This window comes from Bos taurus, chromosome 19 (assembly GCF_002263795.3).
Source record: "Bos taurus isolate L1 Dominette 01449 registration number 42190680 breed Hereford chromosome 19, ARS-UCD2.0, whole genome shotgun sequence".
Taxonomy (NCBI): domain Eukaryota; kingdom Metazoa; phylum Chordata; class Mammalia; order Artiodactyla; family Bovidae; genus Bos; species Bos taurus.
This window is the reverse complement of record NC_037346.1, coordinates 20467520-20482755: the sequence shown is the minus strand read 5'-3', so window position 1 is coordinate 20482755 and position 15236 is coordinate 20467520. Positions and strand designations below refer to the sequence as shown.

The following is a 15236-nucleotide window of genomic DNA, read 5'->3' as shown; positions in this document are numbered from 1 at the left end:
AATACAAAGGTTTCACCTGTCTCATGATTTCTTTTTAAATAATTTTGTTTTATAAAGCCATTTTTTTTTCAAATATAAATATCTAGCCTTTTTAAAAAGATGCCTTATTAAAACGCTGGCAGCCCCATGATGGTGATCCTCCTGTTTGAGGGATAATTTCACCTGTCCACGATGTACAGAGTCTAGAGACCACTGTGTTAGCCAGCCTTCTGACTCTAGAGCCCAGGAGGGCTGAAGCAAGGGAGAGGGAGTGATCTGAAGCTGGAATTCACCCTGGGAGTAGGACACAGATCTTTTTCTTTCAGCTCCAAGAAATGTAATAGAGAACATACTTATTGTTATTATTTGTTCTTGTCCTTTATGATCCCTCACCCAGAGGATCAGTATCACAGAGCAGTGTCTGTACGTTGGCCTCAGGCCTCATGAGGATGGGGGACTCTAAGAGACTAATTATACCTCCGAGCTGGGGACCCCCAGAGAGCTGGGAGGTAGGGCTAGTTTGAGGACTGCTCATGCCCTGGGGAGGGTGACCATCTCCCCACGAGGCCACTGGATGAATCCTGCTGCCCTTTCGCCCACAAGACAAAAGGACCCTGATGGGCCGTGGGGGCTGAGCCCCTCTCCCGTTTGCCCAGCTCCCCCAGGCACCATTTCTGCTCAGCTCAGGTTGTCTTAGGGGGTGCCGGGTTTGGCAGCCCCACACCCTGACAGTGCCCGTGAATGCTTCTTTCTGACTGGTGACCACCTGGGCCTCCAGGGGCTCCCCGCCCCTTTATACTCATGTCCCTGGCCACGCTGCTTCATGCCCTTCTGTGGCCTCAGCACGTCCATATGGGTCTGGGCCCATTCCGGGGAGGCATGGAGGGGGCACAGGAGGCTGGCATGTGCATCTGAACACAGCCCCTGCCAGGACAGCATCCTCTGGAGGGAAGGCCAGGGACGAGGCTAGGAATCCAGACCTTCCCATCAGCTTGCACTGAGTCCCCGGGAGACATTCTCAGATTTGAGGACATGTCTTTTCCCTGCTTGGTGAAGGAGGGACTGTCAGGTGGATGATGGAGAAGCTGGGCCTGTGAGGTCACAGCAGCTGCAGCCCAGGGTGAGGGCTCAGGGCGCAGAACACTGATGGTCTAGGCTTCGCGGAGAGGGGACAGGTGATTTGCTCTCCTGGGATCTGCTATCTCCTGGGCACATCCACCACGTGTCCCTGTCTTTCTTCTCTGACATCTCTGATGTCTCTTGTCCCACTTGCCCAGTGGCTCATCTGGAAGCCCCTCCCGTCACGCATCTCCCCTCCTGCTGTCCCTGCCTGCTTTCCAGAACAGGCTCCGACTCTCTGTCCTTCCCCTCCCTCCGACAGGTGAAGACAGAAGAGCAGATTGCCGCCGAGGAGGCCTGGTATGAGACAGAGAAGGTGTGGCTTGTCCATAAGGATGGCTTCTCGCTGGGTGAGTCTGGGGAGGCCCAGGGGCCAGGTGCCTGGGCCTCTCTGGTTTCAGGACTGGGCAGCTGTTGGGCCTCTGGGTCTGGCCAGGGCTGGATGGTGCACAGGGAGAAGGCAGGGCCGTGAAGGCCCCAGAGAGGACTGCCATGGCTTCCCAGGCCCATGTCTGTCTGTCTGTCTGTCCCTGCTTTGCAGCCACTCAGCTCAAATCCAAGGAGCTCAGCCTGCCCGAGGGGAAGGTGCGCGTGAAGCTCGACCATGATGGGGCCGTCCTGGACGTGGATGAGGATGACGTGGAGAAGGTTCGAGGGAGGCTGGTGGAGGGCACCAGAGGCGGGCCGTGTCGGGCTGGGCAGGCTGTCTGCTGGCGCGGCCAACCAGATCTGCTTCTTCTTCGGTGCCCACCTGTCTGTCCCATCCCGCAGGCCAATGCTCCCTCCTGTGACCGTCTGGAGGATCTGGCCTCGTTGGTGTACCTCAACGAGTCTAGCGTCTTGCACACGCTGCGCCAGCGCTACGGTGCCAGCCTGCTGCACACGTATGCTGGCCCCAGCCTGCTGGTCCTCAGTCCCCGAGGGGCCCCGGCCGTGTACTCGGAGAAGGTGCGGCCCCACAGACCCACCACCCTCTACCTCCCCACCTCGCCTGCCTTCCCCAGCTCTGCCCCTTCCACTTGGCATACCACGGGGCTCCTGTCCACATTCACAGTGACCTTGGGGACAGGAGTCATTTCAAGGGATGGGGACAGAAGCCTCACCCCCCACCTCACACAGAGGCCAGGACTTGACTGGTATCTGCATTTCCATGCATGACCTTAGCCTCCAAACCTTCTGGCTCCTCTGGAGTGAAAAGCCCAGAAAGGTGTGGGTCTTGGGGGTGAAGGCTGTCCACATGGGGCCAGCTAAGAACGCCCATCCCTTTTTTCCATTCCTCTCACACCCAAGGTGATGCACATGTTCAAAGGGTGTCGGCGGGAGGACATGGCCCCCCACATCTACGCAGTAGCCCAGACCGCTTACAGGGCGATGCTTATGAGCCGTCAGGACCAGTCCATCATCCTCCTGGGCAGCAGTGGCAGTGGCAAGACCACTAGCTGCCAGCATCTGGTGCAATATTTGGCCACCGTCGCAGGCACCAGTGGGAACAAGGTGTTCTCTGGTGAGGCAGAGGCAACCAGGGAAACAGAATGGACTGGAGGGGGCGGTGCTGGAGAGGGGCCGGGCCGGAGGGAGAGGGGGTGGGGCGGGACTGGAGAGGGGGCGGAGCTGGAGGGGCGGGACTGGGAGGGGTGGGGCTGGAGAGGGGCGGGGCCGGAGGGAGAGGGGGCGGACCGGAGGGAGAGGGGGCGGAGCTGGAGGGGCGGGATGGGAGGGGGTGGGGCTGGAGAGGGGCGGGGCCGGAGGGAGAGGGGCGGGGCCGGAGGGAGAGGGGCGGGGCGGGACTGGAGAGGGGGCAGGGGCTGGAGACGGGGTGGGGATGGAGGCCCTGCCAAGATACCAGCTCTTTTCCTCCCGGGCCTTTCTGTGTCCTCAAATCCCCTCTGTCCCCAGCAGTTCTGGTGTGAGTAACTGAGCCTTTGGGTACTAGGGGAGTAGCCACGGGCTGGGCCTCCCATTCTGCCTGGGCCTCTGGAGCCCGTGGCTGGGGGCGAGCAGCACCTGGCCCTCCTGACAGCCCCGGGGTTTGTTTTCTGCAGTGGACAAGTGGCAGGCTCTGTCCACCCTCCTGGAAGCCTTTGGGAATAGCCCCACCGTCATGAACGGCAACGCCACCCGCTTCTCCCAGATCCTCTCCCTGGACTTTGACCAGGCTGGCCAGGTGGCCTCCGCCTCTATTCAGGTGAGGGACATGCAGGGTAGTAAGAGACTGGCTGCCCGATTTCATGCCTAGAAACCAGACTCTCTCCTGTGCCTCATTTTCCTGAGATTCTGCCCCAACGAAATGGACCCCAGCCCCAGCAGGGCTGTCCTGCTTTGCCCAGAGCCTCCACATTCTGCCCACCCACCGTGCCTCCTGCCCTGGGTGGGGCATGGCTTGGCTTCCTGCCTATCCGGGGGTGGCCCACACCTTAGTTGCTCAGGGCCTTCTCTCAGCCTGACTGACCCATGCAAGACTGGCCTGTCAGTAAAGTAAGGCCCCCTCTCTGAGGCTGGTTCCCTTCCATGCTTGTGAAATAGCTCACCCCGAGTGCCTGGTTCCCCTGGAGGCTGGGTTGGGTGGCAGGGCCTGTGATCTTCCCCAGCTCTGGGGTCTGCCCCCACGCTTGCCTGTGAGGTGATCTGGCCTCTGGTTGAGCTCCTGGAGAATAAGATGCAGCTGCTCATTGCCACGGGCCTGGTTGGGGAAGCCTGACCTGGGCCTGCCCTCCGGCCCACACACTCTATGCTGTGCCGCAGACCATGCTTCTGGAAAAGCTGCGTGTGGCCCGACGTCCAGCCGGTGAGGCCACGTTCAACGTCTTCTACTACCTGCTGGCCTGTGGGGATGGCACCCTCAGGTGAGTGGGACAGAGGGCACTGGGAGGATGCTCTAGGCTCCCACCCACTGACAGCTCCTGGGCTTTGCCCCCTGATTGCATCCCATGCCGGTTGTTTATTTCACGGCCGCTATGTGTTAGGCTATGAGCTAGGCCCTGGAGGTGATGAGCTGAATGAGCCATAGGCCTTGCCCGGCAGGAGCTCCCTGGCCTTGGACCCTGGGGGCCTGGCTATAGGTGAGGGGCACTATTGACCCTTCAGCATTCCCAGGGCTTGGCTAGGATCTCTGCTCCCTGTGACACCAGATCTAGAGAGGAAAGCACCCCGAGGTGCAGGTGGTCAGGGACTTGCCTGCAGTCCCATGGCTAGTGTGGGGCTAAGCTGGTGTTGGAGCCCACATACGGGCCAGAGGCTGAGCCTTTTTTCCATTGCCTTCCATGCTGGCCCCCTTGCCTCGATGTTGGCTCCTCTGCCAGGCTCTTCCCTTTAGACCTTGGGCTTGCTGTCTGTGTTCACTGAAAAAAGGATAAATGATAAGGCTGAGCAAGCAGCTCAGGGTGCTAGCCTCGCATCCGGGCCAGTTAGGAAAGGTGCCTGATGGAAGGGCATGGTGGAGAGACGGAACTGAGTCTGGAGGCAGAGTCTCTGCCTCCACCCTGGTGGGGAGATGGACTCGGTGTGGGGACCCAGCCCTGCGCTAACGCCTCGTGTGTACCCCTAGGACAGAGCTCCACTTGAACCACTTGGCAGAGAACAATGTTTTTGGGATTGTGCCACTGGCCAAGGTGAGGGGCCTGTGTGTGTGTGTGTGTGGCGGGGAGGTTGGCACCCGGGGCCTCAGAGTAGGAGAAGCTTCGGGTGGCCTGGAGTGCCCCAGGGGAATAGCAGGAACCTGGCTCCAGGTGGGTGGCAGTACCCCAGCCTGGGCTGCCCTGAGGGCCTGGCAGCATGGGGATGGCTGAAGGGACACCCCGTCTGAGATCCGCTGCCCATGTGCCCGTCTGACCCTGCAGCCTGAAGAGAAGCAGAAGGCAGCTCAGCAGTTCAGTAAGCTCCAGACGGCCATGAAGGTGCTGGGCGTCTCCCCGGACGAACAGAAAGCCTGCTGGCTCATCCTGGCTGCCATCTACCACCTGGGGGCTGCAGGCGCCACCAAAGGTAACCCACCGTAGAGCCCAGCAGGCTGGCTGGTCACCCGGGAAAGCTGGTGGGCGCCCGGCCCGCCCCCAGTTCGTCTTCACCCCGCACACACTTGCCTATTATCAGGCACCTCTCTCTGGCTTGTCCCTTTTCCCAGTCCCCCTCATCAGAGCAGAAGCCTCTAAACACCCAGAGGAGCGTCTCTGCCAGTGATGGCCAGAGGCGACAGTGGCCGGAAGGGCTGTGAACAGCAGGGGGCTGGGGGGAAAGACTAGGGCACGAACTCAGAGTAGCCCGCCTCCCCCAGAATAACTCTCCTTCTGTTCCCTTCCTGACAGAGGCCCCCGAGGAGCAAGCGGGTAACTGACGTTGACCCCGACCAGGGGTGTAGGGGCCACCGTGCCCTGTCTTGGTGCTTGCCCTGGGCTCTCTCTGGGGGCTGGGCTTTTTCTATCAGAGCAGAGGGCACTGGCCTGGGAGAAGCCCCAGGTTTGAGGGTGGAAAGGGTGCCTGTGGGCAGCGGGGCTTCTCAGAGGCCCAGGAATAGCTTCTTCTACGTGCTTTGAGTACAGATCCTGGAACCTCTCAGGATGCCCTCCGTGGGGCATAGGTGGGGAAGGGTGTGTTGCTTCCTGGGGCTTCCCAAGGCCAGTTTCCCCTCAATCTTCCCTAATCTTCACTGGTTTGGTATTTAAGAGCCTCTTCCTCTTGCATGTCAGGGTGGAGACCACTAGGGGGAAGCAGGCGCTGTGGTTCTTAAGGGCCTCTTCCTCTTGCATGTCAGGGTGGCGGCCACTAGGGGGCAGCAGGCGCCGTGGTATCGAATGGGCTGCAGCTTCAGCATTAGTGCTTGGGGTCTCACGAATGGCTGGGAGCTTGGTGTGGCTTGGTCTGCCTTCCTCCGAGATGAAATGGATGGGCCGGCGCTCTGAGCGCCTCTTCGCCTCTTTCTCCTCCAGTATAGAGAAAGGGCTGCTGCTTCTGAACGGCACCTGGGGCGCAGGCTTCATCTTCCTCTGGGATAGGAAGGGCCCCAGGCTGTCAGCAGGAGTGAGGAAGCGCTGGTGGGTGGGAGGCCGGGTGGGAACAGGAAAGAGCAGGCATCATAAGGTAGGTACCTTATGATCCCAGCAGGTGGCATCCCTGCCAAAGAGGAAGCGGGCTCAGAGTTAAAGCTGCTCCGCACTTGTGGATGGGCGGGTGGATGGGCGTATGGTTGTGTGTTGAGGACGTTCTTTCCCTCTGAGGAGGTGACAGCCCAGGTTTCCTGTAGCCCTACTCAGTGCTGACTGCATGTGGAGAGCTCTGAGTGCGTCAGCACATGGACCTTGTTGAGCAGCGTCTGTTAGCTCTTCAGAGCTTCCAGGATTTGCTAGAGGAGTGTGTGTGTGTGTGTGTGTGCACGTGCACATGTGTGTATGTGTGGTAGAAAGTATTTTTGGGTCTCTTTCTGTGTGTGTCGGTGCGATTATATCCATACAAATACTATGAGGCTGTGAATGTGTGCATATGTGTGTGTGTGTGTGTGTGTGTGTGTTTCTGAGTTTCTGAATGGGGGTTGTGTTCTCTGTCTGGCTCTTCTTCACAAACCCCCACCCCCTACAGGCCCTACCCTGGGCCTGGCAGGCTCAGCTGATGACTGTTTGCTAACACGCTGTTTTTCTTTGCATGCTGCATGCTGGTCCTTTGCCTTACAGAAGCTGCCGAAGGTAAAACCTTGTTTCTTGTTAGCGTTCCCTAATTGCGGCGATTAGACGCGTGTTGGCTGAGGCGCGTCGTCCCAGCCCCCTGCAGCTCTTTCTTGCCTCCCCACTGTTGGGCCACAGTGGACATTTGAGATCTCCCCTGGTGGATGGCTGAGGCGAAGGGGAAGGGCCCTAGTGTGTCCATGGAATGGGGGGGGGCGCCAGTACTCTTCTGATACACGTCCCCTGCCCCCCCACCACCAGGCACAGGCTGGTCTTGTGCTTTTCACAGGTGGGCCGGCTTGTCCTCTGTCCTTCCCCACCACTGGCACCTGGAGCCAAGCCCTCTAAAGGGGCTTTCCCAGCTGTTGGGGCGCCCTCTGGTGGCCGCAGCGTGGAGTTACCTCCTCTTTTTGGATCTGCTCATTCTCTCCAAGGGGCTTCCCTGGCGGCTCAGACAGTAAAGAATCTGCCTGCAATGCAGGAGGCTGGGGTTCAATCCCTCGGTGGGGAAAATCCCCCTGAAGGAAATGGCAACCCACTCCAGTTTTCTTGCCTGGAGACTTCTACAGGCAGAGGAGCCTGGAGGGGAGGGAGTCCATGGGGTCACAAAGAGTCGGAAACGCCACCCCTAAGAGACACAGGCAGCACTGGTAGCTGGTGGTTGTCCCTGTTATGCCTGGAGCCCTTGCTGATGTCATCAGGGCTCAGTTTTTTCCTTCTGGAGGGTGCCTGTTCCCTATCGCTGCGGGCGCGAGGGAGCCGAAGGGTACAGTGGTCATCAAGTAGCCTGAGGAAGGAGACCCAAGATGCTAGATTCTTTTTTCTACTTCATAGCTGGGCGCAGGCAGTTTGCTCGCCACGAGTGGGCCCAGAAGGCTGCGTACCTGCTGGGCTGCAGCCTGGAAGAGCTCTCCTCAGCCATCTTCAAGCACCACCACCAGGCTGGCACCCTGCAGCGCTCCACGTCCTTCCGCCAGGGCCCTGAGGAGAGCAGCCTGGGCGACGGCACAGGTACTCGAGTCCCGTGTGGTCAGAGGCCGCTTCCAGGGTGCACTGCCATCTCCGGGTGGGCAGACTGTTGGGCGAACAGATGCTCCATGCTGCCTGGGCCTGGGTGGGGGTGGGTAGGGAGCATGCCCAGGTATGGAGTCCCAGGGAGCAGGAGACAGAGCTGACCCTCTTGCCCACAGGCCCCAAACTGAGTGCGCTGGAATGCTTGGAGGGCATGGCATCCGGCCTCTACAGTGAGCTCTTCACGCTTCTCGTCTCCCTGGTGAACAGGTGGGTGCCAGGCACTCTCGGCTTCCTGGCCTGACAGAAGTAGGGTTGATGCCTATTGCCTGTGGGGTCGCTGAGGCAGAGCTAGCCTCCACCAGCAGCTGAGTTCTCCCCTCGGGTCCTGGGCTCCTGGGTGGGGATGGGGATCAGGCTTAGGGCAGGGTAGGCTGCCTGGCCACCGGGCACCACCCTGGGGGGCTCTGACCTGGCTCTCCCTGGGCAGGGCCCTCAAGTCCAGCCAGCACTCGCTCTGCTCTGTGATGATCGTGGACACCCCAGGCTTCCAGAACCCTGAGCAGGGTGGGTCGGCCCGTGGGGCCTCCTTTGAGGAGCTGTGCCACAACTATGCCCAGGACCGGCTGCAGAGGCTCTTCCATGAGCGGACCTTCGTTCAGGAGTTGGAAAGATACAAGGAGGTAGTACCTTGCCCCTGCCGCCTAGCCCCCCAGGCTCGCCTGGCCCTGGCACACTAGGGAGTCGGGGGGCATCTGTGGATGCAGTGGATTCCCTGCCGGCTGCTCCCTGCCCAGCTCTTTACTCTCTGACGTTTCTGTCCCCTGTGCTGTCTGGAGCAGGAGGCATTTCCTGCCAAGGGCGCATCCTTTCTTTTGTGGAGTTTGCTTTCCAAAAAGCCAAAGATGCTTGCAGGGCCCCTCCCTGGGGGCCCCTCTTTGCCCACCTTCAAGGCCACCTGCCTTGGCCCCATGAACCATCTCCGGGCAGTTCCTGCCTCCACGCGTGTCTGGCCTGACCTTCCCTGTCTCCTGATGTGTTAGGGTGATGACTGATTAAAAGGGTATCCCAGATGGTATCTGAGAATCCTACCTCACGTGGAGCTGAGTTAAATGAGCTGGGAAGTGTTGGGGGGTGATATTTATCTTGGATGAGAGAAGATTCAGGAGGAAAATGACCGTTGTTCTTCAAGTGTTTCAAGGATGAGTATGTGAAATCGAGAGTGGGCTAACTCCAGGTGGCCAGATCAGCGGGTGTGAGTAACAGGAATGTGTACGAGACTTTATCTCACTGTGAAGGAGGTGAGGAGAAGGTTAACTGTCCAGAGACACAGTGCGGGGCCTTGAGAGGTGGTGAGCGTCCATCAGTTGGGCTGCTGGAGTGTCCCTCACGCTCTGATGGGACGTTGGACTTGCTGACCCCAGTGTCCCCTGCCTGGCCTGCTCATAGGGCCGCACATGGCCCCGTGCTCACTATCACCCCACCTTCCTTCCTAGGAGAACATCGAGCTGGCATTTGACGACTTGGAGCCGGCCACGGATGACTCTGTGGCCGCCGTGGACCAGGCCTCCCATCAGTCCCTGGTAGGAATTCCAGGGAGGGCCTGGGCTGGCCTTTTATCTCCCTTCCTGTTCTTCTCCCTCGGTAGAGCCCTTCCCTATGAACTACTGCCTGCCAGTCAGAGGGGACACTGTGGGGGGGTGGGGGGCGTGCAGCAGTCAGGCCCAGATACCAAGCACTTTGCAGTTGTGTGCCCTGCCCTCAGCTGTCAGCCGGTCTGGCCAAGGAGGGGACACTGTGACCTTCGGCCCTGGTGCCATAGAGAGCTTCACCCCTGGGTGTCTGAGCTCAGGCCCTGTCCCAGCTGTGCTTCAAGTGTGTCTGCCAGGAGCCCTCGTACCACTTCCTTGCGGGTGAGGGCCTGGCTAGACCCAGAGGACACAGTCATCCCCTCCCCTTGTCCCCAAGTACAGGAACAAGCAGGGCAAGGAGGTGGCATTCTGGCCGAATATGGATACAGTATGCAGATATAAAACCAAGGGGCTGTGTGGGTGTGAGCCCTCACCCCTCATTCTGGGGATGGGCCTTGTCACCCGCTGGGCAAGCGTCTTGGGCACCTTGCTGCCTGGGGGACTGGCTGGCCTGATGGGCACTTAGAGTTCGGCAGTCTTCAGTTAGGGAAGCTTCATAAGGTGCTTGATTGAAGAACCGGCAATTTTGCCAGGTTGCTGATCTCCCTCCTCTGCTTGGATCCCACCTCCTTTCCCCCTCTCTCTGTGGGAAGGCTCTGGCCCAGGGGTGGTGCCCTGAGAGAATGAGTATCCATCCCCCTGGGACAAGTGCTTAATGTGCCCAAGTGCCCCCACCTCCCAGGGGAAGTTGGCTTTTCTTCCTGATACCTGGGCCCCCACCAAGGCCTCCCTCGAGAGTCTTTGCCCTTCCCAGGAGGTGGGCCAGTTGGCCCCGGGGACTTACGTGTAGCAGTGGGTCAGGTGGTGTGTTTGGATAGCGCTTGGCTGTCTCTTCCTTCCTCTGACCTCCCTCGCCTGATGGGCCTTGGCATCAGCAGCTGCACCTCCGGGCAAAGGAGCCCCTGGGCACCCCGCCCGCCACTCGCCCCTCCAGTGGTTGCCTGCTCATTCCTGCCACGCAGCTCCAGCTACTCTGTTGCCCACCGGTCCGTAGCCACCTTCTGCTTCCTCCTAGTCCGCACAGACCCCCTTGGGCAGCTGGGGTCAAAGAGGGCACTGCTCTTACTTCTCTTGTCCCCAGTCCCTAGAGGCCAGCCAGAGTCCTTCCTGCCCAAGGAAGACCTGGGAACTGCATAGAAAAGGCACCCTCACACCTAGTTATTTGGTCTGTATGGGGAATTAGAAACAGAATTCAGTATTTCCACATTCTCTTGGAAAACTGGGGAATTTACCAACACTCTCAGGCCCAGGTTCTTCCAGGATGGCAGGTGGCTGCTGCTAAGTGCCGGCTGGTAGGTGCTGACACCTGTCCCCGGTCACCCCAGCTCTGCCCGTTTTAGCTGCTACATGCGTTAAGTCAACCATCTTAGGCTTTCGGCACTCAAGTTTATGACCTTGCAGTGACCCCACCCTCAGAGCTCTAGGCCCTCTCTGCGTTCTCCCCTCCCGGGGGGACCAGGGGTCACCCCACAGCCGTCTCTTACCTCTTACTGACAGCCTTCTTTGGGCCAACCTCTGTACAGACCTGCTCTTTAAATGTGCCTGGAAGGTGATACCCAGAGAGTGCAGGCAACATAGGGCTCGCTCAAGCCCCCCTGACCTCCCAGGGACTGAAGGTGGAGGAGAACCTCTGGACGGGGGCCTGGCGTTCATAAGAAGCCTTCAGTCTTTCGGGACTTTGGACACAGGTCCTAGGAATCATGTCGTGCTGTGGGCTTCTCTCTCTGGCCCTTCTTTCTGCTTGCTGCCCACCTGCTCCACAGGGTGGCAGCCGTGAGTGGCAGGAGCTGGAATGTATGTGTGTGTATCCATGTAGCATGTTTAGAGTGTGTGGTTGGGAACCAGTGGTCCTGGCCGCCACCCCCGTCCCCCCCACCACAGCTCCGTGTGACCCTGTGGGATTTCTTTCCATCTCCCCAGGTCCGCTCGCTGGCCCGCACAGACGAGGCGAGGGGCCTGCTGTGGTTGCTGGAAGAGGAGGCTCTGGTGCCAGGGGCCACGGAGGACACCCTCCTGGAGCGCCTCTTTTCCTACTATGGCCCTCAGGAAGGCGACAAAAAAGGTGGGTACCCCTGGAGGGCAGCTCCCCGCTTCCTCTCCTGAGAACCTGGTTATGTATATATGAGTCCAACTGGCCTTGCCTGGGGTGGGGCTCACTGAGTCCGTGGGCTTTGTGGTAGGGGGGTCTGGGCACTGATGATCTGAACCTTGCTTCCTCCCCACCCTCAAACCAGGCCAAAGCCCCCTCCTGCGCAGCAGCAAATCGCACCATTTCCTCCTGGGCCACAGCCACGGCACCAACTGGGTGGAATACAACACAGCCGGCTGGCTGAGCTACACCAAGCAGAACCCAGCCGCCCAGAATGCCCCCCGGCTCCTACAGGACTCCCAGAAGTAAGAGTGCCGCTCGCTCTCCCCACCCCGGTTTTCTCTTCTTGCTGTTTGAGGATTTCCTCTGCAGTGTCTCTCTCGGGTGAGGGAGGGGAGGGTCTCCCCCGCCAGGGTCCCCCACACACACCCAGATAACCTGGACCCCTGGCCACGGTCATGTTGGGGTGGTGGGGCGTCCTAAGAGCTGTGCGAAGGGGCAGCCGGCCTCTACAGGCTCCATGAATGAGACCTTTCCCCTCCCTGGCCTCCCCTCCCCCGGCAGAAAAATTATCAGCAACCTGTTTCTGGGCCGGGCGGGCGGCGCCACGGTGCTCTCAGGCTCCATCGCAGGCCTGGAGGGCGGCTCGCAGCTGGCGCTGCGCCGGGCCACCAGCATGCGGAAGACCTTCACCACTGGGATGGCGGCGGTCAAGAAGAAGTCCCTGTGCATCCAGATTAAGCTGCAGGTGGTGAGTGTGCCCGCGGGGGCGCCGGGGCACTTCCGGAACGCTGGCAGGTGGCCAGGGGCCTCCTGGGCTCACTGAGGTCACCCGCGCCCGCTCAGCACCCCACTGGCCTCGGTCGCGGCTTGCGGGGGTCGGGTGGGGGGCACGGTCCTTCCTCAATGTAGCCGCCTGTGAGTGGTCTCCGGGGCCTGGTAGCCTGGTAGGGGCAGGATTGGCTAGGCTCAGCAGTGTCCTGGCCGGGGGAGGGGAGGGGGGCCACCTGCCATCCTGCCCAGAGTGGAGATGCTGGTACCCCGGTCCCCGCCTCCTGGCTCGGGCTGTCAGCGCCCACTGAGGACCGATCCTTCCGCTTCGGCAGGACGCCCTCATTGACACCGTGAAGAAGTCCAAACTGCATTTCGTCCACTGCTTCCTGCCGGTGGCCGAGGGCTGGGCCGGGGAGCCCCGCTCCGCCGCCTCCCGCAGAGTTAGCAGCAGCAGCGAGCTGGACCTGCCCCCGGGAGAGCACTGCGAGACCGGCGGCCTCCTGCCGCTGGACGTGCCACTGCTGCGGGCCCAGCTCCGGGGCTCCCGCCTGCTCGACGCCATGCGCATGTACCGCCAAGGTGGGGCCCTTCATCCCAGAGCCGCCCCTGACCCTCCCCACCGCGCTAACAGGCCCCCCCACCCCGGGGTCTGGAGGGGAGCTTCTCCCCTCCCGTCTCCCACCGGCCCTGGACCTCGCTCTTCTCTGTCACCGCCTCCCCTGGGGTCTCTCCCTGCATCTCTCCAGCTGGGTCTGTTCCTTTCGCTCTTTCTCTCCATCCTGCTGATCTTCCTTCTCTTCCACAGTCCAGCCCTCTTCATCCCGGCCCAACCGCACCCCACATGCCCTGTCCCCACAGCTCTCTCCTTCCCCTCCCCTGGTCTGGGCAGGCCAGCTCTGCCCACAGCTGACCCAGTGTCCTACTGGTACAGCTGCCTGTAAGAAGGGGCCAGCCCCGCAGTGAGAAATGAGGTGCTAACTCTTTCTGAAGAACTTGAAATTTCCAACAAAGGTCAGATAGACCCTTTCTATGGACCAATCTAGAAGAGGGGGCCAGAGAGGATGATAATAATAGTGGTTAACATCCTTAGCGCTTTTATAGTATACCAGATGCTATTCTAAAGCTACCACACAGATTAACTCATTTAATCGTCACAACAACTCATGAGATGTAGGTACTAGTACCATCCCCAGATGAGGTGGCTGAGGCTCAGAGAGGGTAAGTAGCTTCCCCAAAGTCACACAGCTCGTTAGTGGCAGAGCAGATCTGACCTAAGCAGACCAGCTTCCCCATAGCGTTTCGTTTGCCTGAGATGTTACGAGTTGCCAGGTTTCTGCCCTCATCTCCCTTAGCTGGAGGATCAGGCAGGCTCCCACCCACCAACAACCAGGTCCCCATGAGGTACCCCCAGGGGCACCGTCACTTTTCCTTAGCAGCCAGAGCCAGGAAACAGGCTCCCTGCCCTGCTGAAAATAAATCATCGATCTGTCCCCACGTCTTGATATGGAGTTGGTGTTTATTATTTCAAAACCAGATTGTTACCGCTCTGAACCAAAATCAATGTGCTTTACTCAAACAAGCAGGTCGATGCAGCCAGCGGCGGCAGGCCCCCCTCCCCTCCCCCAGCTCCCAGCCCCCATCGATAGCACTGATGATTAATTAAGATGCCAGGCGTCCGGACCTGCTATCCTGGCCCATCAATTTAATTGCAATTCAGATACAATCAATAGCTCACTTTGTCTTGGCCCCTCGGCGGCCCCCGCCTCCTGTTTCAATTATCAGGCACATGCATCAGCCCTTCTCCCAGTTGGAGGGTTTCCCAGAGCAGCTCTGGCTGCCGTGGCAGAGCGAGCCCCCGGCGGGTTGCTGGGAGCCCCGGTTTGGAATCCAGGGCTGCCCTCAGCTGCTCCTTGGGAGCTTGAGCAAGCCTGTCCCTCCACCTCACGGGCCTCAGTTTCCACGTCTGGAGGATGAGGTCTTTCTGGCTCTAAGGCTTCTTTTTTGGTTTGAGATTCTGTAGGAGTAGGTCTCTTGGTCTTCTGCTATGGGCTCTGGTGTTCTCGGGGTGACTTGGGGTAACCTCTCACTGGCCTCCATGCTGACCTTGCTCCAGCCTCAAGCCCAGGTGGTAGAGGATCTCTGTTAGAGGTGACACTCTTTAGGGAAAAGGAATCTACAAGGCTTTTTGGTCACCAGGCCTAGGGCCCACAGTCAGGATAGGGGCAGGAGGGGTGCCCTTTCTGATACCTGCCACAGGGAACCGAGGAAAGGAAAGGAGCATTTTGCTGAACATTCAACAAGTGAGCCAAGCTTGTTTCTCCATGTTTTCTCCTGTAAGCACTGTGACTGCGGGATAAGTGGGAGGGCTCCCCATTTAAAGATGAGGAAACGGAGGCTCAAAGAGGTTGAGTGACTCATCCAAAGTCATTGATATGAGGAGCCAGGGCAGGATTCCAGCCCCAAGCACTTGCACTTTTCCTCTCTGCTACTCCCTGATGCCCTCGTTTTTATGAAGTCCTTGAGACATCATTCTCTGGGAACAGACGAGGCTGATGGGCCTGGGCTCCTCTCTCCCTAGGTTACCCTGACCACATGGTGTTTTCCGAGTTCCGCCGCCGCTTTGACGTCCTGGCCCCACACCTGACCAAGAAACACGGGCGCAACTACATCGTGGTGGACGAAAGGCGGGTAGGTCTGTGCCCCCACGGCCCCACCAGGCCCTCCTCCCCCTGTTCAGACCCCTCTGAGCCAGCTGCCCTCCCTTGCCTAGAGAGAGCTGGGCTGGCCCTTGCTCAAGTGGCTGGTTTGGGCCGCCTAGGGCCGGGATGGGCACTTAGCAGTGGGCTTGGTGGTGGAGGGAAGGCAGCCTGGGCCATGGACTGCAGAAATCACAGAAGAGCCACCTGCTCTCAGGGCCCAAGG

At 59.7% G+C, this 15236-nt stretch overlaps 1 protein-coding gene across 20 annotated transcripts in view; it reads left to right on the top strand.

Annotated features, from left to right (window-relative positions):
• The window catches only part of MYO18A (myosin XVIIIA), a 101198-nt gene that overhangs the window by 53586 nt on the left and 32376 nt on the right, over positions 1–15236 (top strand). For 19 of the 20 annotated variants that reach the window (XM_059878456.1, XM_024980686.2, XM_059878453.1 and 16 more), the window contains 17 exons: positions 1361–1448; positions 1640–1746; positions 1870–2046; positions 2389–2602; positions 3141–3283; positions 3841–3941; positions 4643–4706; positions 4935–5079; positions 7584–7760; positions 7940–8030; positions 8251–8443; positions 9257–9343; positions 11372–11513; positions 11686–11845; positions 12105–12291; positions 12647–12893; positions 14893–15002. In XM_059878456.1, the coding sequence (XP_059734439.1) occupies positions 1361–1448; positions 1640–1746; positions 1870–2046; positions 2389–2602; positions 3141–3283; positions 3841–3941; positions 4643–4706; positions 4935–5079; positions 7584–7760; positions 7940–8030; positions 8251–8443; positions 9257–9343; positions 11372–11513; positions 11686–11845; positions 12105–12291; positions 12647–12893; positions 14893–15002 (2433 nt within the window). Of the gene's footprint in view, positions 1–1360; positions 1449–1639; positions 1747–1869; positions 2047–2388; positions 2603–3140; positions 3284–3840; positions 3942–4642; positions 4707–4934; positions 5080–5452; positions 6771–7583; positions 7761–7939; positions 8031–8250; positions 8444–9256; positions 9344–11371; positions 11514–11685; positions 11846–12104; positions 12292–12646; positions 12894–14892; positions 15003–15236 lie in introns of those variants that run through there. The other variant, XM_059878455.1, reaches the window with a different exon arrangement.